The sequence below is a fragment of the Malurus melanocephalus genome, unplaced genomic scaffold (assembly GCF_030028575.1).
Source record: "Malurus melanocephalus ecotype Western Australia unplaced genomic scaffold, MMel_1.1 scaffold_175, whole genome shotgun sequence".
In the NCBI taxonomy this organism is placed as follows: Eukaryota; Metazoa; Chordata; class Aves; order Passeriformes; family Maluridae; genus Malurus; species Malurus melanocephalus.
This window is the reverse complement of record NW_026623407.1, coordinates 1066352-1092887: the sequence shown is the minus strand read 5'-3', so window position 1 is coordinate 1092887 and position 26536 is coordinate 1066352. Positions and strand designations below refer to the sequence as shown.

The window sequence follows — 26536 nt, the reverse complement described above, 5'->3', positions numbered from 1 at the left end:
GGATACTCTGAATGAAGTAAAAGCAATTACTATTTTTCACATTTTGAAATTACATGGAGAGGATCCTCCATTCTCTTGCAAATTGAATTTCACAAGCTTTCAAAGCAATTTGGCTTAGGCTTGAGAAATAGACTCAGCAGCAGCTCTTTATCCAGCAGTAGTGGGGGAGGCCAGTGCCTCTTATCACTGATTTCAGCAGCTGGTTGAARCCAGCACAAATTCTCTCTCACCATACAAAATACAATTACCTTTTTTACCCTCCTCATATGAGAAAAGAAAAAAAAACCCAAACAAACAACTGTTTGTTTGAAAACTAGGACTGCAGCTTAACCTGAAATATTTTTTCTGTTCAGCTATAWGATTTTTTAAAAAAATGAAAACCCTGATTAATGCTGTTCTGGACTCTGTGCATTGTAAATTGTAACTATTTTCTGATTTATTATAGATGGTGAAACTGAATATATATTATGATGAAACTCACCTGGGTCAAACACAGGGGTTGTTTTTTTTTTAACTGTAAAGGTGACCTCAGAAGACCTAAGCCCTCCCATGCCCTGTCTCTGCTGATTGCTGATTTTGAACTGGTCACTTTGGCTTCTGTTCCTGCAAAATGGGCAGAGCAATCCCTTCTGGGATTTCCTACCCAACTGGTAGGAMAGGATGTGTTAGAAATTAAATATTAGTGTAATTATTGCCATTGGTTTGTTAGGAGAGTGATCCTCTTCTGAGCAAAAGAACAGAGAAGTTGGAGGGAGGATCCTCTTGTTGCCACAAAAGCTGCAGAGTTGGCATTTGATGCTTCTGGGTAGGCAACTGTGTCAAGTCCCACATGACTTCCAGCAATGTTCAAGTACTGACAATATCTGAGTCAGAAAATTTGTTCAGCAAATTAAATGCACTGTCTGAGATGGCAGGATGGTATTCAGGGAAASAGAGACTTATCCCAGCACAGATCTACTGCTCTTGTCTTGTATAAATAAACACTGACTTTGGGCCTAAATCTGTGATACCTTGAAAGGCCATAGCACAAAATATCGGGGTCCACCTGAGTGGTTAAAGATGGGCTTCAAACCCAGGGTGTTCACTGTCACTTTGCCCACTTTTYATTTGAAATTCTCAGCTCAACAGTTCCTGCATTCTTTCTTTTTTTTTTTTTATGCCCAACGAGAAGATTAGAATTGTATAATTCACCTAGCTTGCTCTGCTGATGTCCATAAAGTCAATAGAGTTGTGACTGAGAATTTGGCTTTATACCTGAAACCATTATCAACAGTTTTGTTTATTTGCCAAAGTCAAGGATCTGTTACCCATTACTTTCTGTCCATGTCTGGTGCCAGGATAATACATATTTCTGATCCAAATCCCAGAGCATATTCATTCAAAAGTAAAAAATAAATAAATAAATAAAATTAAGAAGAAGCTATCTGGCTGCTTTCAATGGTACTAATTATTTTTTGTCCTTTGAGAAACAAAAATGTAAGTGCTCTGACAATACTAAGAGACTTGTCAGCACAGTCCAGGGAATTTCCTCTCTAATCCATGTTTGCACTTTCCTSTTGGTCAAGAGTGGCTGCAGGTTATTCCATGCAGCATCTGCTCATTACCCTCTGTGCTTTCAATGGATGTTTGCACTCCTGTTCCCAGAGCACAAGTGAAACCCAGCATTAAATGAGAGCTTTGCTGCCAGCCCTTTGTGCCAGTTCCTTGGTCAAAGAAGAGAAAAATGCAGTGGCAGGGGTGAAAGTCACAGTGTGAGCACAATTTTATTTACAAATTCTAACAGTAAGACAGAGCTGTAATTGTGCTTTTCCTGAGTATTGGCGGTAATCACTGAAATTGCTTTATATATTTTTTACTAAGGACTGACACCATTAGTAGCATYAGCCACATTTAACCCAGCTCTTCCTTGTCAAAATCAGAGAAGGAAACTTGGAGAGAGCCATCAAAGTTTGTACTGGAGAAAGTCATGCTGAAATTTGTACTGTGCCATCATCTGCCATAATATTGACAGATCTGAGATCTGCTTTATTTATGATTATGTGTATTCATGTTTTATCTGCTAGCACCTTTGTCTTCTTAAGCTTCACCAAAACTACGGGATATTCTAAGATTAATTACTCCTATCTAATTTCTTTGGAAAACTTCATCCCATCAAAGAAAGGGGATGCAGCCCTAAAATACCTTCTATTCAAGATTCAACAGATCCCTTCTCTCCCACAGGAAGTTAAATACAGGCTCTCAGGCAAATATGACAGCAGAGTATGTAGGAAAACAATCTGTCAATTATTCATGTATTTTTAACTGTCAGTAGTGTGGTACAGCAAGTGGGAAAAAAAAAAAAAGGAGGAGAGCTGACAGAGTAATGAGCCATCTTCCCTACAGATCACCAGTTAATGCTCCACTGGTCACAAAGAACCACAATTAAGAGGATGTTTCATTGATAATTAATGAGCTATTTAAAATGAGCCAATCAAAGTACTCTTTGCATGCCCTGTCACCTGTGGGTGAGATTCTGTGYAGTGTAATCCACTGATGCTCCACTTGGACAGAAATAAAACAGTTCATTCATTTCAGATTTTGGTTACAGAAAGGCTGCTCAGATATCMGAATCACACCTCATGTCACATCTTAATTAGAGAGATGAAAGGAAACACAACTCCTTCTCCTGTAGGGAGTGAATGAGAATTGGTGGAGATTTTACCTTCAGCTTAGACCYAAGTTAATATGGCACCAGAACAGACATTATTGTTTCTAATTTCAAGACATGACTTGATTCAAGAAAAGACTTGAAAWGCACGTGTTTGCATCCCTTCCAATMSTAGCATTTACTTTACTTACAGATTTAAAGACACATATATTTAAATACTATCTTGAATTGGAAYCCTTCTGCATACTGAGAYCTCATATGSATCAGTATGAGGTCTGAAAAATCTCATGGGCCTTATTCATCAGCAATAGATTTTATAAAATTTCCTTTTACACTGCYGAAAAAATAAAGCAATTTCAATGATTGCAGCCAAAACTCAGGAAATGCACCATTACAGCTCTATTTTACTGTTAGTATTTGTAAATAAAACTGTGCTCACACTGTGACTTTCACCCCTGCCACTGCATTATTATCTTCTTTGACCAAGGAATGCCAGATGGGAGTTTTACTCTAAATTCCTATTTTCTCCCATGGGCATTTGGACAGACTMTCCTTGTTACATGCCTGAAACACTTGAATACACTTCCTTTAATATTTATGTATTTTTCTTCACTTTTTTGCCCCCTTGGCTCCATCTACCTAGGTCACATGAGTACAGTTTCTTACTGAATAACTTTGCCTTTCCAAAAGGAAAACCTGCCATTTGGAAAGTTTTGCTAGTCAGCTGAACAGCATGAGCAAAGTTTGCTAATAATTCAGGGGAAAACGTGTGCTTAAAATCCAAAAATTAACTGAAATATGAACAGTTWTATATTCAGAAAAGCAGGGGAAGAAAACAAGAAGCCACACTGTGTAACAAAACCAGTCTTGTTGGGTGATCCAGCTCATTTTATCTTCAGCCCAGGACTACAGAGGGAAAACAACAATACACCTTGTCTGATGTTCAAAACACTGAGTTAAAATCAAGCCTTGTTGCTCCTTCAACAATGCTGAAACTTCCACCTACTAAGATTAAAATATTACTCATTGTTCATCATTATTATTTTAATATTGCACTAGAAAGGAAATGGAATTGCCATATGGTGGAATTATCATGTCAGACATCTGTTATCTCCCTSTTATGGAAAAAAAAAGCACTTCAGTCTATTCACAGAGTAAGCAAGGGGATAGCTATTATTAATATATAAAGGTATTTATCATACAGAGATTTTAATTTAAGTGTAGGATTAAATTAATGGTAGGATTTTCTTTAGAGGTTTGCTGTATAACACTAAGAACATAAATAATGGTCTCTATTTCTGTGTGGACTCAACAATACGAAAACTATTGCAAAACTTGGAATACTAAAGTCAGTAAAGATTGCAGAGGAGGCACTGCCTCAACAGATTTGCAAAGCTTTTCAAACAGTTGATTGAAAACATTGGGCTGATCTCAGCCWTTTACAGATTTATGTCTAATTAGGTGAATAGAATACACGCAAAACACTTTTCAAACACTGGTATTTTTTGAATTCTCATTTTGGTGGTTTGTTTTTTTTTTTTAATTTGCCCATACTTAAAAATAAGGAATAATAATTTTTTTAAAAATCATACAGAAATAGATTTGAACAGAAGTTTTCTTTCATTCTTGATATGGTTCTAATAAAAATTGAAAAACTAATTGGGGTCATCACAAATGATTCTTCCATCAGTCATTGGGGAAAACAATAACCGACTCTGACCCCTTCCCTCCTGCATATGGTTTTATTCATGACTGTCATTTCATAAGGAAAATACTACCACTGCCTTTCTCTCATTTAATTATAATATTTGGACATTTCAATCACTTTGGAAAATATTATTTCTCAGACTATTCCTGTGTATGGTGATCCAAGCTAGCACCATCCACCCCAGGGAGAGGAAATGTCAATGTCATTATCAGGGGAATATTTTAAGTGTTTATGCTATCCTGGCTGCAATTGGACATCACCTCACCATAAAAAATGTAGCTAAAAATTCATGTTTATACCCTCAAATACATTAAGTTTTAGAAGAAAATGCACATCAAGCTACCAGTGCCRTTGTACACTGTGGGATATGAAGGTATTGATAATGCTTTGGTATGGATTAGATCAGTTAATTACCAAGTCCATCACACCTACAGAAAATGTATTCAGGCTGTCATATTCAACACCTCTGGGAGCCTGGAATTAAGCAACTAAGCCTTAGTATTAATGTAAGGAATTATCAGCTTTCCTGAACACATTAAGTCTAGATAGATGTCCCTAAAGCGTTCAGTAAAACTCCCAGACACTTAATTTTACTGAATTTGTGGCCTCGTGAAATGTGGAGACAGGATCTACACTCGTTTTCCCAAAATATGACCTGAAATAGACATAAAGAAGGGGGAATATTTCTCTTTGGAATTTATTAATGCCAGCACATTTGTGAAAATCACMAGAGAATCTGGATAGGAAGAAAAAAGCAAATGATCCATTAGTCAGTGGAGTCAGCTACGGCTACAGCAGAACCTCACTCGAGCTGCTCCCAGCATCCTCCCAGTGTCTACCCAGCACAGACACTCATGTCCTGCTCTGRAAACCTCAAAACAATATGCAAGTGTCATTTAAGATATGTCTAAGGCCATTTATCCCGACCTCATCCTTTTTAAAAAATACACGAAAATGTCAGATTCTTCTCTGTATTTACAGYGCTGTGCTGGGGGCTGAGAACAACCTGCAAGCTGGTGGCCATTTCAAAAGCCCCGTTGACCTCTTCAGTGTTCCTCCTCGACAGAATCCACCCACAAAACCCCAAATATTTTGTATGAGGCTGGGTTTAAAGACTTAGGAAGAGAACATAGAACATAATACCCTCATGTGTTCTGTTCACCAAGTGAGCCCTTTCCCTCCAGGATCTGAGGATCTGGCAGCACCGTGGAATCTCTTCACTCGGAGCTCCTCCCACATGATTTCTGCTCTTTCCAGAACTACAGCCAATTTACTAGCTGCATGTTCTCCCAAAACCTGGTACTTCCACCACTGTGTTTTCAGATACAGACACGATCCCTAGTGATGTATCTGAACACAGCAGAGCCAGGAACGGATTTCATCCTCACTCCATCACCGTCTCACAGCAGGGAAGTGCTCAGTTATTTAATAATGGAGAGGRACTGGAGGAAGATTATAGCATTTCCCCTATGTAAGAATACAAACCTAYGTCTTTGGTTTCTATTTAATTGATGAATATATCATGGTATCCTCCAGAGCGGGCTTTTAGCAAATGGTTCTGATTTCTCAGCCCATGTTTCTATGCACTTTAGGAGAGAGTGGCATAATTGGATCTATGGAACAACTTTGGTTCTTCTCTTCCTTAGGGTGATGCCTCTGCCCATCATTTATGTTCCCTCTTTGGAGACACTGGCAAATCTTAAAGGTTTTTTCCTTAAATCCCTTTGGAGATTTAAGATCCCTTACTGTTCCCCTTCACATGAAGAAAATTCCAATCTAATAACTTCATCTGGCTTTCAGAAGTGTGTGTGTGTATATATAAATAAATGTGTGTGCTTGCGAACCCGTGCTGCAAAAAAGAGCCATTTCAACAGAGATTCATTAAGTGAAAGGAAAACTGTGCAAAGAAATAAACACTGCATGCAAAATTATTCCTAACAGAACTGCAGATGTTCTAGGCAAAGAGCATGAAGACACGACTATTAGAAAGTGTCTAACTCTGAMGTGATGCCAGCATACAAACAAAACATAAGTTTCAGCTGCTCGAATCAACTGTTGATTASTAAATGAAAACAAATATTTAAAGACAAGTTTAGCTAACAGATTAAATTAAATAAATCAATAATTCGCAAAGCACTGATTGAGTTATTAGAGACAGACATAGGATGTTGATGCTACCCACAGGGGGAAGAAAATAAATGGGTTTTGAAGAAACCCTCTATATTAATTTATTAACTGAAAGTCCCGAGAATTGTTTGATTAAAGGAAATTATCTGCAGACGTGCCTGTGAATGAAGCTTTGGTATTAGTAACTCGAAGTGAGCAGAAAGGTTTCACACATTGCTGTCATTGCTGTTTAGAGGAAACCTCCAGCACATAATACAGTTGTATCCCCTCAGTTTTGAAGAGCTCTGACGCATGCTTGATGAGCAACACAACATCACACAACAGCCTGGTCTAGTCAGGTCCTTGCCAGACACACACAAAAGCAGCCTGAACACTGCAACCTGCAGCAATTAGCCTGATTAATTAGATATGGGCAGAAAATTCATCTCCCCCCCAGCTCCATGTGCCATGGAAACCCTCGAAATCCGCTGGCTGGCTGCAGCAGGGCTGGCACTGCTGGGGACACTGGGGRGACTGTGATGTGGCAGCACTTTGAAGCTTTGTCAGGGCAGGGTGCCTGCTCTGGGCRCTCACCACTGAGAGAGGAGGGTCACACCCTGAGTCAATTCTGCTTTTCTTTCCCTCAGCTCTCAGGAATCACACACAAAAGAAATAGAATGTRTTATTTCATGCTTTCTGAAAGGAAATTGTGTGAGCCAAGCTTGTAAAACACACAGTACTTCAGACATAAAAATGCACCAAAGGAAGTGGTTAACGAGATCTTGAGGCTTAGCACRGCTCCAGAAAATGATAAGGGGACTGAAGGACTCTCGCTTTCTTTTCACAGGAGAACAGAAGCTCTGAGACACAATGCAAGGATTTCTATCCTTCCAGACTACTGAGAATCAGTGACTGTAACACCCAGCCCTTTTCAGCCATCCCAAATGCAGAAAAGTGCATTACAGCCCTGTGAATGTACGGCTATGGGTCACCAGCTCAGCAACAACCTCTTGTTCCACCTGGGTGAAACAATCCCATTTCCTTATAATCCTGATGTTTGTTGAGTGTGCTGGCAGGCACTGAGCAGGAGCAGACTATGAGAGAGAACCAAACATTGCTTCGTATGGGAGGACCCTTCCTAAGAAAGAAGTTGGAAAAAAGAGCTGTGRCTGTGAGAGAAATCCCTAATTTTGGGTGTGACTTTGCTCAGCAGCCCTTTGATGCTGTGTCCCATGCTATGCACAGGGATGGTTTAGAAATATTGCTGTCCTAATGTGACATAAGCAGCTTACTAGGAATAAAGAAAGGCAGCACACTATGAAAAAATGTTGGTAYCAAGATAATGTTTGCTCTACTAAATGTCACCATATTAAAAAATGGTAATGTGTCAGAATGGATAAGACCAATCTGGGTTAAAAAAAAAAAAAACCAATAATAAAGCAATTTGTAATGAATGAACTTGATCATTTAAACATGAAAGAACAACCAAATTAAAGCAGCAAGTGGCCTGAGATCCTTTTTTCTCAAATTGAACTTAAAAAGGAATTTTGTTTGCAACTAATTAATCAGCAATTTCTGCAAGCATCTTGCCATTCTTTGGATTACTAGCACTGCTGTAATTTCATTTAGAAGCAGATCTTTTCCCTGTGTGTACACACTGTGGGGGATAGTTTCAAAGCAGTGCTCAGGGTTTTAGACATATCCCACTGGCTGAACAGAAATTCCATGGTTTGGCTCGTTTTGGAGGGGCTAAAATCCCATCCCACCTGGAACAGTGCTGTTTGAATTTAGTCCACAGCAGAGTCAAAGTAGAAACCAAACGTGAGCTCCCAAGTGCCCCTTTGAACCATTCCTCTCCAACAAACACCAACAACAGCAACAACTAGCAGTAAGTTTTATCTTCTGAGCTGGGCACAAAGCTCTGTCTCCAGAGGTGGAATTTTCTGTAGATTACAGGGCTAATGACAATCTTTAGGAGTTCCATGGAAAGGCTATGTGCACAAAAGCCTGTATTTCCTAAGGAGCTAAATTGCACATGAAGGGTTCTGTTAGAGTCTTTATGTATAAAAGTGCCCTAGGAAAAGATTTTCACAAATTTTGATGGAATATAGTAACGTTAATGAGTCTGAGGAACTTCTGAGAAACTCATCCTAAGCACACACATGTATTTTATTTTTCTTTCTAGTATTTGCTTTTTAAGCACAAACCAGGGGAAGACCTGACTGAAATATCCAACAGGAGACCAGGATGAGCACCAGAACTGACACAATTTGGCTTCTCTGGAAGCTTAATATCCTTGAAATCTTTATACTGAAGCCAGATTTGACTGAATTGGTCAAGGGATTCAATATTTATTAAGAGGGACAGACAGAAAGCCATGAGATCATGTAAGTCATACTTGGAAACCACAAACCAATAAGCCAGTCCAAGGGAAAATTGTACTGAATAGCGATTTTCTAAAGCCACCCTATTGATACAACTTCAGTGCTTCAGCTGAAGAACCAATATTCAAATATTTTGCAGTAGAATGGGAAAGATAAATATGAGCAAGTACCAAATATTAAAGCAAAGATACAGATATTTTATATTGATTGTATCCTTTTTTCAATATTTTAGAGATCTTTAGTATCAATATTTTAGAGATCTTGAGCACATATGGGTGCTGAGCACTGGGATGCTGGAAGTTGTGGGATTCCCTTTACGCTAGTGAGCATCTGCTGAGTCAAATCCTCGTGATTTTTCTGACCCCTGGGGAAGAGCTTTGCCTRTTGGGGCTGATGAATTGTGGACAMGTTGGTGAGACTGTCCAGARAAAGAGGTGGAAGCAGTGTGGATAYATGGAAAGAACACAGCTGTGCCTGTGAACAGAAACAGGACTTTGCAATCCATGCAGTCGTAATTTTAAATCAAAATGGGTGGAAAAAACTCACCTTCCTAATAATATTATCTGCATACATATGATGATTACTGTGTCTCCATAAGACATGTTCACATTTGGGTGGACGTGATAGATTCAATTCCCATTCTTTTCCATGGAAACTCTTTCCATGGAAAACACCCCTGTTTTCTCCAGTGCTTGTTTTTATTTGGCAGGTGAAGTCCCTGAGCCAAGTGTGTCATTGTCCCTGCTACAATGAACGCCATTTAAATCTGCTGCTTCAATATATGTAAGGAAACATACCCTTCACCTGGTTGTGCCCTCCGAGGCAGCTGGACAGATTTCAGTTCATTGGTTTAGTTCTGCTTGACCAAAAATCAGAGCCCATTGTTCCCAAATGTGTAATCATCTCACAGCACCCAGCAATTGCTGGTTAAGTGTTATTGATAAGAGCCCACCCTGATGAGAACAAAGAGCACTGCCAGAATASGTTATGGAAAATTTTAAAAAAGCTATTTTGCACACAATTTTCAGAAACAGTTTCCAATGCATGAGAGTAGAGGCTGCTCTGTGGATGGGTTGTCATAATCAAATCCTTAGAAAGGGATGAGAAATGAGCATATTATTCTTGATTYACTATCACTTCATTTATGATTTCCAGTTAATACAGATTCACAAAGCTGTGCCAAAGAGATACTAAAGGCCTGATTGGGCTTTCCTAATTCAAGCAAAACCCATTCTCTAAGTCCTTTTGAAGCCTTTCAGGCTTCTGCCAACTCTAGCAATTTTTATTGCAAGCCTTGCAGTACTCAATGTTTAGCTTAACATTTCAGCTCCTRGAGTTCTACAACATGTGAATTCTTATTTTCCGCTTTAAAAGATGTTTATCACCTTCAGGACTGCATTGAAAAACTTGCAAATGAGACTAAAAAAGTGTTAAAAATATAAGAGAAAAAGAAGGAAGAATTTAACTGAATCATTTTACTGAGTAACTTCAYAAAAAGGTGATATTATACCAAATTCATGATTTTCTAATCTGAGTGCATACTCATGGCTCCCCAAAAGTTAGCAACCAGCATTTTCATTTAACTCAAGTCCTGTCCTTGCAGCAGTTAGTTGGAGGATTTCTTTCCATGCTGATCAAAGTATGTAAAATGTTGAGCCTCGTCCCATTCAGTGCTGGAGGAGCAGGGGACCCTTCCTGCCATCCTCAGCTCCCGTGTCAGTGGCAAAGGCAGAAACAGAGGAAATACCTCACTGACCACCCAACTGATGCCAGTTTTGCACCAGCTGCTTGACCAGTCCTAAAATTGGCTGCTCCAGAGTCTGCTGTAAGTCTCTGGTGATCCTACAGCCACCTGAAAAGCCTGGGTTAAAAAAAAAAATCCAAGTGTCCCTCCCACAATAGCTGTGAACCTGCACACTTGTCAACATTGAAACAACACAATGGTTGCTTTATTTCACTCTTCCTCCCACCTCCAGATTTCCTCTTTYCCCCCCATCCTTACCTGATACCTTTTGTTTATTCTGTGAAATATTAGAGGCAGGGACTTTCACTTGCTCTGTGTTTACACAGTGCGTTGCACGAGGCTGACAGCTTGAATGCCATTATAAACAAAGGGGGAGCAGGGGGGGAGGATTTCAGACACTGAGGAAAATGAGGCATTCACCTACTATTGACATTCAATAAGCTTGGAGTACCTTTCTCCCCTTTGAAAAATTTACATTTCCAAGTGCAATAATTAAGATGTCTGTCATCACCAAAACMTCCATTGTTAAAATACCTCCAAGCTGGGAAAACCTTCATTTAGAGCAGAATCACTATCAAAAAGCATTTCTTTCTCAGGAGCACTAAAACCTCCTTCATCTAAAATTATGCACAACAGTATTCAACAYACTTTCTAGAAATCCCATGTCTGTCTTGCATCATACATTCCTTTTCTTAATGTCTGTGAGGAAGCAGGGATTCTGTCAATTAAACATTGTAGGTTTTTAAAAAGAACTTTCCCTATAAATAGAGATTTAAATGATCTTCTTTAAGYATTGCAATCTTTAATTGAATTCAATACCTCTGCAAATGGAGCAAACAATCTCTGACTGATTGGATCATTTGCTTCTATTCTATTTCAGCCATGCACTAGTTTGTGGCAATGTAAGGTTTTTTTCATCAGCAATTGCTGTTCAGCTGCATTTTTAATTCAGTAACCTAATTAATGCCAGAGAGGTAACTTTTCTTCTTGTGCATTACCGTCTGTCAGTGCAGCTGACACTTGCAGAGGTTACATATAAGTAAAAATCAGGGGGAAAAAAAGGAAAGGACAAAAATGAAAGAGAATGAAGACATGAAAGGTAGATTTTTTCAGGAGATGGTGAGTGCCTTCGTCTCCAGGGATATCAAGATGGAAAGTTATTACTCAGCACCCTGCAGGACAGACCTGTGGGACTCCTGTGGGTCATGAGCTCAGAAATTATTATATGCAGGTAAAACAAGAACCAGGTATGAATGAAGAGAAGAAATTACATCCCTAATGTGACTCAGTAGCTTCCTGGGTCTTTGTTGCATGAACACTGCAGCATCCTGCAGACAAATCCCAGCTCTGCCTTGGGGATGTTTGCAATCTCCTGAGATCGAATCGCAGGCCTGTGGCAAATCGTGTTCCAGTGCAGTCCCTGGCTCATTAAGAGTATGAAATGACACACAGAGATTCTACCAGGCAGGACATTTAGACACAGATGAAGCCAAGAAGGGGTCATTTACAAACTCAAGGTGTCCCAAGTGCTGCTGTGATGTTACCATGGAATGCTTTCCTAACAAATGCTGATTTCAGGCTCCTCAATCAGAAGTTTGCCACCGGATGGTAAAGTCCTTGCTCCAGCCTGGCTAACAGGTGAGAGAGGCCGACTGAAACCTTCACCCTCAGAACGTGCTCTGCACCTCTGGGTGCTCCTGGAGCCTGCTGGAAGCTCCTCAAGGTGGGGTGTCAAAGAGCTTGTGGTGTTTTGGCACAGCCCCTTCAGCCAGAAAGGGGTGAGGAAATGACACAAGAGCATTGAGGCCACCCAGCCCCAGGGGCAGTGAGGTTCCCTAAAAAACTGAGTGGGTGTTCTGGCAGAGTCACTAAGGGCCACATCTTATTTCAGTCACCACAGTCTCAAAACAGATCAGCTCTGGGAGATCTTATTGCCCTAATTGTGTGTCTGCCCTCCTCAGAAAGATTTACACCTCACCATAGCTGTTAGCTTAAGAAAATTTTCTTCCAAAAATATCCCATYGGAACACCTCAAAAAGAAAAGTCTYAGTGGCTAAACATGCAAATATAATGTGTAAATTATACCGGGGAATACTCCCAGAAACTGAGGCCAACTGGCAAAGCAATTATCCCAGTAAATTCCTGCTGCCTACAGATCACGCAAGGTGCCAACTGAGAATGGTCCCTGTGACATTTTTCCTCCAAAATTGTGCCTGRGAGAGAATGAGAGAATGGCAGAGGCCAACAGTATGCTGGGAACTGACAGAACARTTTAACTTCATTTAATTTTAATTTAGTAACATTAATTTAGCCCAAATTCTTCCACACTCTGAGGGTGTTCTGTACTTTTAGAGGCAGACCTTCCCTTCGGTAAATTTGATGAAGCCTTCCATTTTTTTTTCTAAAAAATACTGAGGTCAGACTACTTGGATAATAGAGTGCACAATACTATTTAAAAYAGAATTAATAACAAATTAAATGTATTGCTATTTATTAAAATTCTGTAGCTTACTCAGTAATCATTAAAATCCACTTCAACCTCCAAGTCAACATGCTTTTTTTAAAGGCTCCTTTTAAACTTAAATGTACTGTTTCAAGTTTTTAAATAACAATTTTTACTTTTACTTTACTGTAGTTTTTGGTCCATAGTATAAAGCATATAAAGATAGTACAGATGGCACAGTGGGCATGAAAATAAGCATGTGAACCGAGTGAACATAAGAGAAACTTCTAGCAGTGTCCCTTTTTGCTCCTGGTTTGGTTGAGGGAGGTTTTATTTGTTTGGTTGGTTTGTTGKTTTKKKTTTTTTTTAAGAAAGAATAAACATGAAAGAATCTTCTGCACCACAGGARCACCTTGATAAGTTTTAGGTTTTTAAAGCACAATGTGTGAATGCTGTTACTCAGGGTGGATACAGATGAAGGTTCTTAATTCACTCACCTTTTTTTCCCCCCACTCCTTTTCCAATACTTAAAGTCCCCCACATGTTATATGGAAACCCTGACAAAACCTGAAAGCAACTAAATATGTCATCAAATTCACAAGATAAAAATGACCTCAACAAACCAGTAACAACCTCAAACAGTGAACAACAGCCTGGACTTGGAGCCTGAGTCTCCCATGGTGAAGAGAGCTCTTAATTCCCTCTGCCACTGCCTCTTGTRAGGAGTACTGCCAGGAAAGATGATCAATCGTGGGACTACAGCAAGTGCTAATTCCCTCTTTTCTAGCCTCTTGCAACTTTTTGTCTTCACACCTCCTTCCTGTTCTCTCCAAAAACTGGGTCTCCTTCCTCTATCTCATGGATAAAGTCACCACTTCAATTCATTATCTCTAATTCCAGACATCCTGCGTTCCTACACTGAAAGTAATCGATGTAAGCCATCAAAGGAAGAAAGGGTATTTAAAAAATATGCACCACTATGGAGATGGATGACAGAGGAATATAACTCAGCACCAGAACAATCTGAACTGGTAAGTTTGCCAGATTTAGAAGAACGGCAAAGTCCTTCCTTTCCCTCTAAATGATGATGAACATCACATCCATGAGCCACGTATGGTACAGAACTTGTAACTCATGCATTTCTCTAACAGGAACAATTTCATCTGCAGAGGGAATGTGACAAAGGAAGTCACGCTCGGAGGTGCGAAGATATTTGCAAAAGGCGAGGAAGCTGACTAACCTGACCAATGGGCTCTTTGGTGGGAGCCTTTCCTCTTCTGGCGGTGCTCGTGGCCAAAGTGGTGGTTGTTTCCATGACWGACGTGGACATCTCCGACTGCATCGCGGTGGCTGTGGACTCGGTTGTCATAGAGGAAGGCACTTCACCAACAAGTCTCACATTTCCTTCTATCACGATGTTGGCATCGTTTTCCGCTGCCATATTCAGAACTTTCAAGCCATTGTAGTAAAGACCAGAGAGCTGGCCTTGGAAAGGGTGGCCACGTTCCTTGCCTCCAATTTTTATGGTTGCTTGGCTATTGAAGATTGTGAGCTGACGCCCTGTGAAAATAATATTATATACATGCAAAAATGTTGACTGTGAACGCTATACTCTACACGAGTGATAACAGATTGTCATGGGGTGAAAAATGAGAGCAATAAACTATAAGAAAAGGATTTGACTCATAATTCATTGCTTTTTAATGAGGTGTCCATGAAATGCATAAATTTCGAGAGCATTTGTAATTTTCTTAATTTACGACGTTTTGGGATTTGTATGTTTTTTGCTAAAAGGCCAATCAAATATATTTGCAAATGTGTTTGGYACTACAAGACATACCCCTCTCCCTTTTACCTGGAAGCAGTGTTAACCTTTTGGTGTGTCTCAAGAATGCCAGGTTTTCTAATTCCTTAAGATAACTTTTTCTTCAAGTCTGCCAACATTTAAAAGTCTTTTTTTTTTTTTTTTTCTACACAATGCAGCATAGAGCCTATAGCTTTATGTACAAGTGAGTTTATGTATGTATAAACATATACAAATATGTATATACACACAAAGTTTATATATATGCCAACAGGTCACTAAGTCAAGTGAATTTTAAAGAATTTATGCAATAATCTGTTGCATCTTTATGTGAGTGAATATTTATATTTTTAATTAAATATTTCCTTTTYGTATTTAAATGTTTATTTCCCTTCAACGTACACACTGAAAAGAAACACGTGGTTCATACTGAGTATCTCAGAGGCAGATTCAAAAATAGATGTCTGATTGGCTTTCAGCAAGGCTATCGATTAAAATAAAAGATTTTAGATGTAAAAGCGGCTTCAGAAATGATACACATACCRATGGAGAAATCATGGCACATTTCCATTAAACAGAGAAATCCTCAGCAACAGTACCACTCTTAGTAAATAGAATAGTCACTTTAGCAGATTGGTTTCTGCTCACAAAAAGCATGCACACAACTTTAAGTTCTGTTTTAATTAGTGTTTGTTCCAAAATCCCCTTAGAAGGTTGCAAACGTTAAAGGGACTTCATTTTGATTGGCAATTCATATTGCCCACTATTTAAGATACCTACAGTTTAAACAAATTTTTTTCAGGACCATAATGAAGATATCGTAACTACAGATATTTTTAGTTAATAATTTAGATGCTGGAACATGTAATATAATCTATGAATGATTTATAATTTTTGGTTAATGTTTGCTATGAGTACCTTCATAGATTTAGTGGATTATATTTAACAGTCCCTTTAACCTTAAGTTAACAGGGTAAGATTATTAAACAGCTGGTACTTCTAGAAATGTATCGAAATTATTATACAAGGTATGCAAATATTACTCTATATTTTACTTTTTAAAATTTGTTTTAATTTAGTTTTACTGAAATTTATTTTTTATGTTTATTAGTGTTACAATGAAGCACTACTTGGTTATGTTCAAATTATTTTTTTATTTGAAGTTTTAATCAATGTTTTTTACCTTTGTCGAGTAGCCATTCATCAACTACTCGACCAAGTCGATATGGAATTCGCTGTCTAGCAATCGCCAGGCGCTCGTTATCATTGTTTCCTTTAAAGTTTAAAGAGACATTTCATTGGTTAAAATCTGTAAGGTCAAAGGTTAAAAGTTAATACTTAAAGCTTGAGCTATACAGTTGCCACATGATTTTTTGAAATTTGGAATTTTAAAAAGTGCTACCTAGAACATTTCATGGTTCAGACTTTTCATTCATTCATTTATTTTATTTTAGCAAACAAAATTATTCCTATGTTAATTGAAAATTAGAAATCTGCATTTGAGCTAGGTTATTAAACTTATGTTATAGACAGACCCAAAAAACAAATTTAAACATCATCGAATGGCTTTACAAAAAAATGATAGTTGACCTCAGGGTTTTGTCTTTTTTGATGTTTCTTATTAACTAGTTAAACATGTTCAGGTGAAACAGGTTTAAGTTTTCAAAAGACATCCAACCTCTCACTCCAGGTTAGTCATTTAAAGAAGAAGAACACAACTCTTAATCACCATCTAAACCACACTTACTTCTGCTGTCTAATAATAGTCCTGCTGTAACTGATTCCTAAGCAGAAAAAATACACACTTCTTCTCTTCATTCAAATACAAYCCAGAGATTCAAATATATGGCACAGAACAGACCAGGGCATTCACAGTTTGTACATTCTCCTAGGACTTGTTGACAATGTCTTGAAGGAACACCAAGGCTTTGACAAAAGTGACTCGCTGAAAGGTAGCCTGGTTCTGGAACATGGAAGTGCTTTAAAATTTAGCAAGAGGCCATCTGTGGTGGGGTTTCATAAACTAAGAACTAAGCAGAACCCAGCAATGCAAAGGACAGACTTGTCATGTTTGCCAACTGTATCTATCCTCAGTCTGTGCAGAGMTCTTTAACTCCTTTAACTAAAACAGAGAGATAAAATGAGGGTGGTGCAGTCAGAAAAAAAGAGCAGATGAGGAATAATTAGCAAAACACTTTAAATATTTATTTCTAATTATTGGGTATTAAGTTTGAGCGATGTAGTTGTGATCCCTCAGAAAACCACTTAGTAAACTAGTTAGGAGAATAGCAACCCTAAATATTTACTTCAATGTATAGGCTTTTGGTGGCAGCAGGGTTTTAAAACCAACAACAAATTTTTCTTTCATTGTAATGGTTCATATTAGTAGAGAATGTGAGAGGYAAGAAAAGCCAGATGAGCAAAATTCAGCCATTCATAATCCATGTCCAAATCAAACGTGCATTTTGTCTTGGACTTCAAACCCCACCAAACCAACCAAGGCCCCAAGTCCTGTATGTGCAGTGGAAATAAAGCACACACTGCAGCAAAACCCCACAGTGCCCAGAAAGATGTTTTAGAAGGAYCCTACTGCTAATTATCAAACAGAAATATTATCCACATTCAGGAGACCAGTGCTCTAGTTTGTCACAAAATTACAAGCCCTAACAGATTTGCAGGGAAGAATCAGTACAACACTTCCCAAAATTGCAAATGAAACCATGGTGGGCTCATGCAGATATTCATTCTGCAGTGATGAGAGCTACTGCTTTCATGTTTCACACATCCCTCACTTGGTTTAGCATGGACATCACTCACCATGCCAGCAGCTGGCCTATTTTGAGGAGATGGCCTTTTCCTGTTTGTTCCCCTTCCAATGCAGAATCACAAAATGGTTTGGGTTGGAAAGGACRTTTGGAGATCCTCTGCTCTAAGCCCTCTGSTATGGTAAAGACACCTTTCACTACATCAGGTTCCTCAAAGCTCATCCAACCTGACCTTGAACCCTTCCAGGGATGGAGCAGCCACCACTTAGGACAAGCACAGAAGGTGGTTCTACAAGTTCTCTGAGTAAATATGGTCTGTGAACTTATAAGTGTGTGTCATAGTAAAAACAGGATGGACATATATACATATATATATTAAAAACATATACATTTTGTTCATAGGTACATTTTTCTCTATTCTCAACRTTAAGAAATATTTTCTGTAAAACAGAACTTAAACAGAACATCAAACATTTCACTGAAACTCTCCCTTTTGTACTTCTCCAAGAAAGCGAAAATTTAGAATTAAACACATCACAACACAGTTATTGTGATGATGTGAGAATACAAAAAGTTTTACTTTTTTTTTCYTTGTTATGATCTTTAAAATTACTTCTCTTCTTCCCACCCTCCTTTTGTTGCAGCAAACTTCCTGTGACTAAATGGAAATTTGAGAAGTACCAGAAAAAAAAACCATAYGAGATGACACGTGACCAACATGTCAAGCAAAATAAATGGTAAAATCCTATATGTTTCTGTTCTGGATCTGTATCTTCCATCAAAATATGTGTGTATGCATGTATACCTAAACCAGTGAGTTAATAATTTATATTTTCTGACAGGCAGTTACTTTTAACACATTTATCTTTTCAATAAGATGTTCCCACAGTTTATTGAGGCATTATCAGTTGAGTCACTGAATAAGTGAGAGAACATCCTATTTCCAAAAGGTTTCCTTAACTTAAAGTAAATGAATCACAAGTTTTAGTCAGTGTTTCGTACCTTTTTGGGKTTTTGGTTATCTATAGTTTAAAATAAAATTGGGGGTGTGGGTGAGATTCTTCTATGTCATTTATAAGAAAGGCTAAGTTGCTCAGAAGAGGTCTGTGGGCATAAGGAATGCATTAACATAATGGAAATAAGCATCATGAATAGAGCTCATCATTCATCATCAGCTTTGCATGCTGTTACTCACTGGATGCCTCTCGTGAACAAACCCTCTCTAGATCCCACAAGAGCCAGGAAATTGTGGCTAAATGTTCACAACTGCTTGTGTCAGGAAGGCATTAAACTGTTTATTCACCCAGCAGGTGTCAATCAGGAATATTTGGTAAAAAGGACCCTCTGCAGCCACCAGACTGGMTCTTTAGTGCTGTTGCATCTCCCTGTTGCAATTCCATGACCAACACAGGATTTATCCCAAGAAAGATCTATTGCTGCCTTCACTCTCCCTGCTCTGCAGCTGCTCCAGAACAACTCTGTGGTGATCCTGGAAACTCCTCTGTGAATTAACAGCACAAATTTAATMTTGGCCACCTTATACATTTCTTTGAATTATTCCATTAAAACATGCAATATGTATGATTTTTGAGACTATTATAATGTGATTCTATCAATAAATTATGTTTTTTACTAGCTGCAACAGACCTGCACCACTGGGAGCAAAATTCAAATGAAAAGCAAGGAAATAACAATTTGATTTGTAAAGGTCACACAAAAAATAATTGCTGATTACATTAGCCCATTCCTCATCAGAGGAAAAGTGCTCTGTGAAATACATCTCAATTTGACACTATTACATTAGCTTAAATTCTTCTAGTGCATAATATAAATGGAAAGGCTGGAGGGAAATGGTGTGGAACTTATCTGGATTTGGTTTCAAGGAGAACACATGGATTTAGTAATGATGAAACCAGTAGACACATAACAACTATATTTAAAAAAAAAAGAATGGAAAATAACGGAGACTACATTAAAAAGCGACAAAAATCCTATTACTGCATCAAGAAAAACACACTTTTTTTCAATAACTGCTTCTTCCCAAACAGSTGGTTTGGGTGATCCACTCAGCTACAACGAATCTGGCCAGACCCACTGAATTCAGTAAAACTGAATTCATTTTATAATCTCATCCCCAGCAGAGAAATCATAAATACCACAGATTGTTTTTCTCAGGACTATTCAGTGCACGTTTTCCTACCTTCCTTTATTTATGCTTTTTTTTTACCAATATGGTGAACCACAAAGAACTTCTTCAGTAAAAACACTTCCAAGAAGGTTAATAAATTTTTTTCATACCCTAAATAAACCTGTGGCTTTGAGATTTGATTTCTGTTACCCATCTGAAAGATTAAGTGCTCTGGCAGGCATCCTTTCAATCGTAATTCATAAAAAAAACTCCCCGATGTGCCTAAACTTTAATTGTAGACAGCAATGTGACTATCCAGCATTACTCTTGCAGGTTATACAGCCAAGATTTCTTTGATTAAAAAAGCTGGGTAGAAATGATTCACTGAGGATGTGCACCATGACATTGTCTAACCTGATTGAATTCTAGATGGCTTCATTCTTCTGCCAAATAGACAATATTTTGTCACAACAGGGTGTTAATTCCATACTGGCAGAAAGGCTTCAAGGGAATAACAATAATTCCCAAGAATCAAGGTGAGCAGAGAAGAGCAGCAAAGGTCAAATCTCTGAGTCAGAGCTAAATCTTGTGTCACAAGTGAGAAGAAGCAGTCCAAAAAAACTTTAATCATACCTTTATATCTATAGGTCAKCTGGGACAAACCAACTATGTGAACTTCACTAATATGTATTTTATCCCTCCTGATTTATTATATTGTCAGGGCTGGAGTGTAATTCTATTTTGTGCTCTGAAATAAAGGTGTCAGTTATTGATGTGAAATAGCAGCATCCTTGAAAGAGAATAAGTAAGAAGGTTGGAAACCACGAGTCTGTGAAGAACAACCTAGACTAGAGAATATTTTCTTTGAAATAAACCCTTTAACAGAATACAAATTCACATTATTAGTCCCAGTTATCTATTAGGGAAATAAATAACTGAGTGATGAAACCAAGGTCTATCTCCATTTATAAACAACTMTCTCTTCCTAATTTTGCTCATCGTGATCTTGACACTGCTATTTCTGAATCATGACTCCTCTGACACCTCCAAAAGGAAGACAGAGACCCATATCAATCCTCCAGATGCAGTTAGGGCTGAAAACCTGACTGAAATGTCAACTGTGTGGTGTGAGAGGGAGCCACAGCAGTTCTGGGATACGGGGCCAAACAGTCCCCAAAAATCTCACATTTGAGGACATTTCAGGAGATGAAATCCTAATCTCAGTAATGGCCTGTACTAAAGTTCTTTCAGATAATCCATTTCCATTTTTGTGCACACATACTTGAGGCTGGGGTGGAGAAGAGGCCCAAATTCACCCCAGGAAGGCACTGTGTTTTTGGGGGACACTGCTCTGCCCCATGTTTTTGCTGAGTGCTTACAGACTCCTTTATCCAATACTGGACCCTGGAGTGAGCTTGAGGTGGATCAGATAAAGGTGCCTGTCCTTTTCTGCTACTGAAAGATGTCAGCTGTGTTTGATCCAGAATTTGGGGAGGTTCAGAGGAGGATGCAGCCCTGAACATGTGCATGAGGAGTTCCACACCCAGAAGGCTGATCTGGGCCTCCTCCGGTTCAAAGGGAAGGGATACAATAAATGTAAACGTTCTGAACAAACTTTACCATCAGCTCAGTGAGGAGATAAAAGTGCAAAGAAACTCTTAAGTTACAGAGAAAGAACCTGTATCAAGTAAGAGTGCAGCTCTTCAGCGCCTTACCTTCTTGAGAAAATTGAACCTATAAAGAGAGAAACCACCATGAAGCATAACTTCTCCAAWCTCTGAAGTGTCAAGCCTGGAAAGTTCACATTAAAACCATAGTATGATATGACCCTTTACACCACACAGGAGCTCCCAAATTCTTCATAATGAATATTAAGCATCCAAAGAGACTGTTTGCTCACAGAATGACTGATAAGAATCTTCACAGCAGAGTAAAATCTCGCACTGATGGATTATAACACTACTAAAAATGAAGCAAAACTTATGTTTGCCTTTAAGAATAATAAAGCTACCACATTTATTGAAAGATGAATCCATTCCATTTATCCTACAGATTGCACCAAAACATCTCATATTCACCTGTAAGCTCCTTATTTCATGCTTGCCTATTAAACAAAGTAAATAATATTTTTACAACTTTCTACAGGATTAAACTGAGAACTCTCATTAACCTCTCAGGGGGAGCTGAACCTTCACTTCAAATCAACTACCTTCTGGCCTGTTTCRGTTTTGATTATTTTTTCACTGGATTAATTAGTAATTAAATGAAGAGTATGCTTTTCCTGACTCTCACTTCCTCAGTATAACCCAGTATCTGTCTCAGTTTGGTGTATCATATCAAAAACATGCAATAGAAGATGAAAAGCAACAAGAAGCAGATAAGAAAACATAAGAGACTTGTCTGATAAAAAAAGGTCATATTTTGTTATCAGGACTTTTAAAAAGATACCTTGTACCAGCTTTATAATATTTAATATTGTAGGGCTGCTGCTAAAAAAAGGCAGGAAAATTGATAGAAAACATTGAAGAGGAACGAATTTTTGTACGGATGGTACCATGCCCCACATCACCCAAAGAGTGACATTTTCTAGTTCTCCAAGGTAAATGGACTCTGAACTGTTTCTAAATCATAATGTCACAGCAGTTGAGCTTACATTTTCTATATAAATTAAACCAGAAGTTGACTGTAAGCAGTTTCTTATTCAATAGATTTTCAACAACTGGAAAATAGAGAATTTTTCAAGCTATTGCATTGAAAATTAGCCAGATCTGAGATAGCAGCTGCTGAGGGTGTTCTGCTGACTTTTGCCCAGGTATCAGTCTGGSTGATCTTCATTTCATGCTAGCAAAGAGGGGCTATATAGAAAATCTCTTGACAGAAATAATACATTATATAAATGGACAGTGGCAAATGGGAAACACTGTGCTCAGGCCTCATTTTAAATTCCCACTGGGCTGAAACTCCATGAATATCCAGCATTCAGGTAGAAGCCATCAATAAGAAAGGACTTMTTAACTGTATGGTAAGTCTCCTAATTAAGTTTAATCACCATGTAAGTTCTGAGATCAGATTAGGACAAACTGTCAAAAGGTCATTGCTCATATCATTGCAGTTTATTGTAGCCAGTGAAAGGCTCTGGGAAAAATCTATTTATCCCATAAGTTATTTGTGGACAATTTGCAACATGAAAAGTTAYCTGAAACAATTGGAAAAAAAACCTTCTGAAGTTAAATCCTGCTCTTGGTTATATGATTGATAAGATAAATAGAATATTGGCCTTCAGTTGTGATCTCCAAAGCTGCTGCAATTGGACTGGTTCTGCAGGGGCAGWGCAGGGTGCAGATAATTAATTAATGCTCATTACATGGTCAGATTCATTGAAACAGTGAGAAATGCAAGGCACTCAGCACAACCCTCATCAACAGCACTCAAACTAACGTGGCTGCAAATTTTAAAAACACTGATTTCATGCTCTTTCACAAAGCATGAGGATGCTGGAGTCAACCCCTATGTCCCCAAGTCCTGGAYCATACAGGTGCTCTGTCACACTTGCTGCATCTGCCCAGGCTGTGACATCTTGATCTCCTGTGGATAAGCATAATTACACACCAGCCAACAGGAACAAARCAGAGGTCATTATTTGGACYAGAGTTTGCCAAGCAGAAAAAAMCAAATGTGCCCATATAGAYAGAAAATGGCATTTAAGAGATAMAAATCTGTTCTGTGTCAGCAKYGCAGGCAAAAAAAAAAAAAAAAAAAAAAAAAAAAAAATCTAGCCCTTGGCCAAAGCAAGCTCCAGACTTTTGTTTCTGTCTAAAAGCGGCATTTCAATTTGTGTATTTAAGCCTTGCAGACATTTTACTATAAAAGAATAATCTATTTCAAATGGAAAGGTTTAAACTTGTACATATAGGGGGTTTTAATGCTTTTGGCAAGACACAGAAACAGAAACTGTAAATAATAGAAACAGATGCTCGCTGAGATAAAAGCAGAGGAGTGCTTTAGGACTGCAGAACTATAACAAGAAGTCCACCATGCAATAGCATAATGGCCATGGGTAGACTCCCAGAAAATTCAATTTTATCTGCTAAAAGTTGRAATTATTTTATTCCCTCTTTATATATTTTTTTAAAAAGTTTAGCTAATAATTCCCCTTTAATCCATGCCRTGTTGCATACCACTGTAACTTCTGATAAAATGCAGCTCATTTTCTAAAATCTGCAAAACATTTCMAATTAGCACAGTATTTTCCCCTTGTGATTATGTTTTACCACAGGGTTTGTTTTTTTCTTTGTATAGTGCAACTTAGAATACTGAGAATTGTTGCAAAACATTTGATTTTGTTTAGAGATGGCAATTTTGAAGAGAATTGAAAAATTCATTGCTCACATGCTCTGAGTTTCTATATTGAAAACTCATTTCAATACTTTCCTTCTTGTGTGGTCTAAGAAGTTCTCAAGGAAGGGAAAATCTGGTTACCATAACACATTTATCACCTTCCTGAAATCTGTGCTTCATGGCCTCTCATATTCTCTGTGTAAAAATGGGACAAAGACCCGCTGCTGAGTAAAGAGCTTGTGCAGGGGAATAGGCAGGAGAAATGCTGTCAGTGTTGGCACAAACCACATCCGGGGAAAATCCATTTCAGGGCACCCTATTCTGCAAAAGTCCTTACAGGAATCATGCAGGAATGCAATTCTGTGCCTTCCTAAATCTTACCCTGAAATTCAAAGTTACAGAACTCTCCTTGGATGCTTTCAGACCAGAGATGGTGCCAAGGCACCCTTGGGYCTCCAGAAGAGAAATCCCAGTGACCCCAAAGCCAGTCCCAACCCACGTGGATCTGACCTGCACCAGCAAAACCAACACATCCCAATGCTTCAAGCTCTTGCCTGGGACACACTTTAACATGAGGAGCTGCTCTGTTTTAAAGTCAACAAGGCCAGTGCAAGCTGGCAGMTAACTTTCATGTGAAAGTCTAAATTTATTGGCTTGGTTTTTCAGAGCAAAGTGGAGCTGAAAAGCCAGAATGAAGAAACAATCGATATCGAACTATTTAAGCGTACACGAATTTGCAAGGAAATAGATAATCACTAGTCTACTGTCAATATGCTTAATTTTTCATTTTGTTTTACAAAAAAATCCATTTGCTGATGCAATATCCTCAGTATAGACATGAATTCTACTTTGAAACACTTACRAAATGTTAAATGGGAAAAAGATCAACTTTGGAAAGAAAATAGCTCTGCTAGCACAATTTACACATCTACTTTTTCTCAGGAAACCACTTGACCTTTTAAAAACACACTGAAACCCACTATGTTGAAATTAAATAAGGCTATTATCATCTTTCCAGCTTTATGAACTCTTGTAGCTCCTCTAACATGAAGCACTAATGCATTATTAAATATAATGTAATATGCTATTTAAATTATTTTTATTTCTAAATGATGGCACTGAGAAAGGTGAAGTATTAAATACGCATCCAGTTCAAAGCAGCTAATACACTAACAGCTAAAATGTGCAGATGACTTGCTAATAAAATATTAACGCACTCCAGTCTAATAAGGATATTTCGAGACAAAATTCAGGGCTGTGAGCAGGAAGGATGATCAGTCCATCAATCTACCATCCATCATCACCCATGAAAGCACTGGCATGGACTCAATAAATCGATGGGAAAAGGAAGCTGCCTCCTCTCCTTGTTTTTATTCATTTGTTCACAGCTTCGCCACTGCTTCTAAAGCAGAGCACTAAAACTTAGAGACAAAGTTTCATGGCTGAGGCTGGAGTATATTCAATTAACACTAAAATATGTTTAATGCCAGGATGGATTGTTACCAGCAATAAAGTGGAGGCTAAAACAGGATTCTGACAAGGACTGGAATAACATCCCATTTTGTTTTCTGCACAGAACACCCGTGGTGCCCACATCCACAGAGCTATGACAGATAAGGGGAGTGTACAGGCAGCAGATTATTTTTGACACACTCCTGCAGCAYGGCTCATCTCTCCAGCTCAGCTGGAAAAGCTGCACGCAGGCTTACTCCGTGGAATGCTCTTTAACTAAAGTCAGCYACTGCAAAAATTACAGGCAGCAAACTGTGAGCTATCAGACAGAAWGGAAAAGCAAGCAGCTAACTAAGAATCATTCCCTACATATCAGGATTTATGGATGTATAAATATACAAAGCTGAGAAAGATAAATGGTATATTAGGACTTAAGTAATATTTCCAGTGTTTTCTTTCAGCTCTTTTGCAAGCACATTCTCAGTTTGATGCAACAGGACTGACATATTTAAGGCATTGCATGGTTGCTGTTTAGCACAGTAATGTTTATGGATATAGAAATTACACCTGGAAACTTTTTTTTCCTACTCTCTAATTCCTGGAAAGCTATTGCTATATCTGCATTATGAACACACTACTACTTGTAGCATTATTTTCATACTGATAATACTCTCCTAAGACACAGGCCTAATGTCAACTGCCCGTCACAGGATATGACTATTGACCCACTCAATCAGGTATTCAGCCACAAAACTATTCTTTGGCTAATTTATAACCTGTAAGGGCTCGGTCAGGACTTCCAGGAAACTACCTCCTGCTGACACACCATGGAGGCAAATCTCTCAGAAGTGAGCTCTGAGTGCCGCTGCTGAAATTCTGTGCTCATTTCTTCCATGAATTCCTTAGTTCTGGTCTCAGCTTTCTAGGAACAGCTACAGAGCTCTGTAAGCATCTCCAGTTTTCTCCTCCTGAAAGCACTTAGGCTGTAATCAAGTCACTGCATAGTTTTCTTTCTGA

General features: G+C 38.4%; 1 protein-coding gene across 16 annotated transcripts in view; it reads right to left on the bottom strand.

The window, feature by feature from the left end:
• LOC130577361 (neurexin-1-beta) overlaps nucleotides 1-26536 on the bottom strand; it is a 647097-nt gene that overhangs the window by 77201 nt on the left and 543360 nt on the right. For 9 of the 16 annotated variants that reach the window (XM_057372640.1, XM_057372642.1, XM_057372643.1 and 6 more), the window contains 2 exons: nucleotides 16020-16109; nucleotides 14273-14592 (listed from right to left, as the gene is read on the bottom strand). In XM_057372640.1, coding sequence (XP_057228623.1) covers nucleotides 14273-14592; nucleotides 16020-16109 — 410 coding nt within the window. The remainder of the gene's footprint in view (nucleotides 1-14272; nucleotides 14593-16019; nucleotides 16110-26536) is intronic. The other 7 variants (XM_057372645.1, XM_057372646.1, XM_057372647.1 and 4 more) reach the window with 1 other exon arrangement.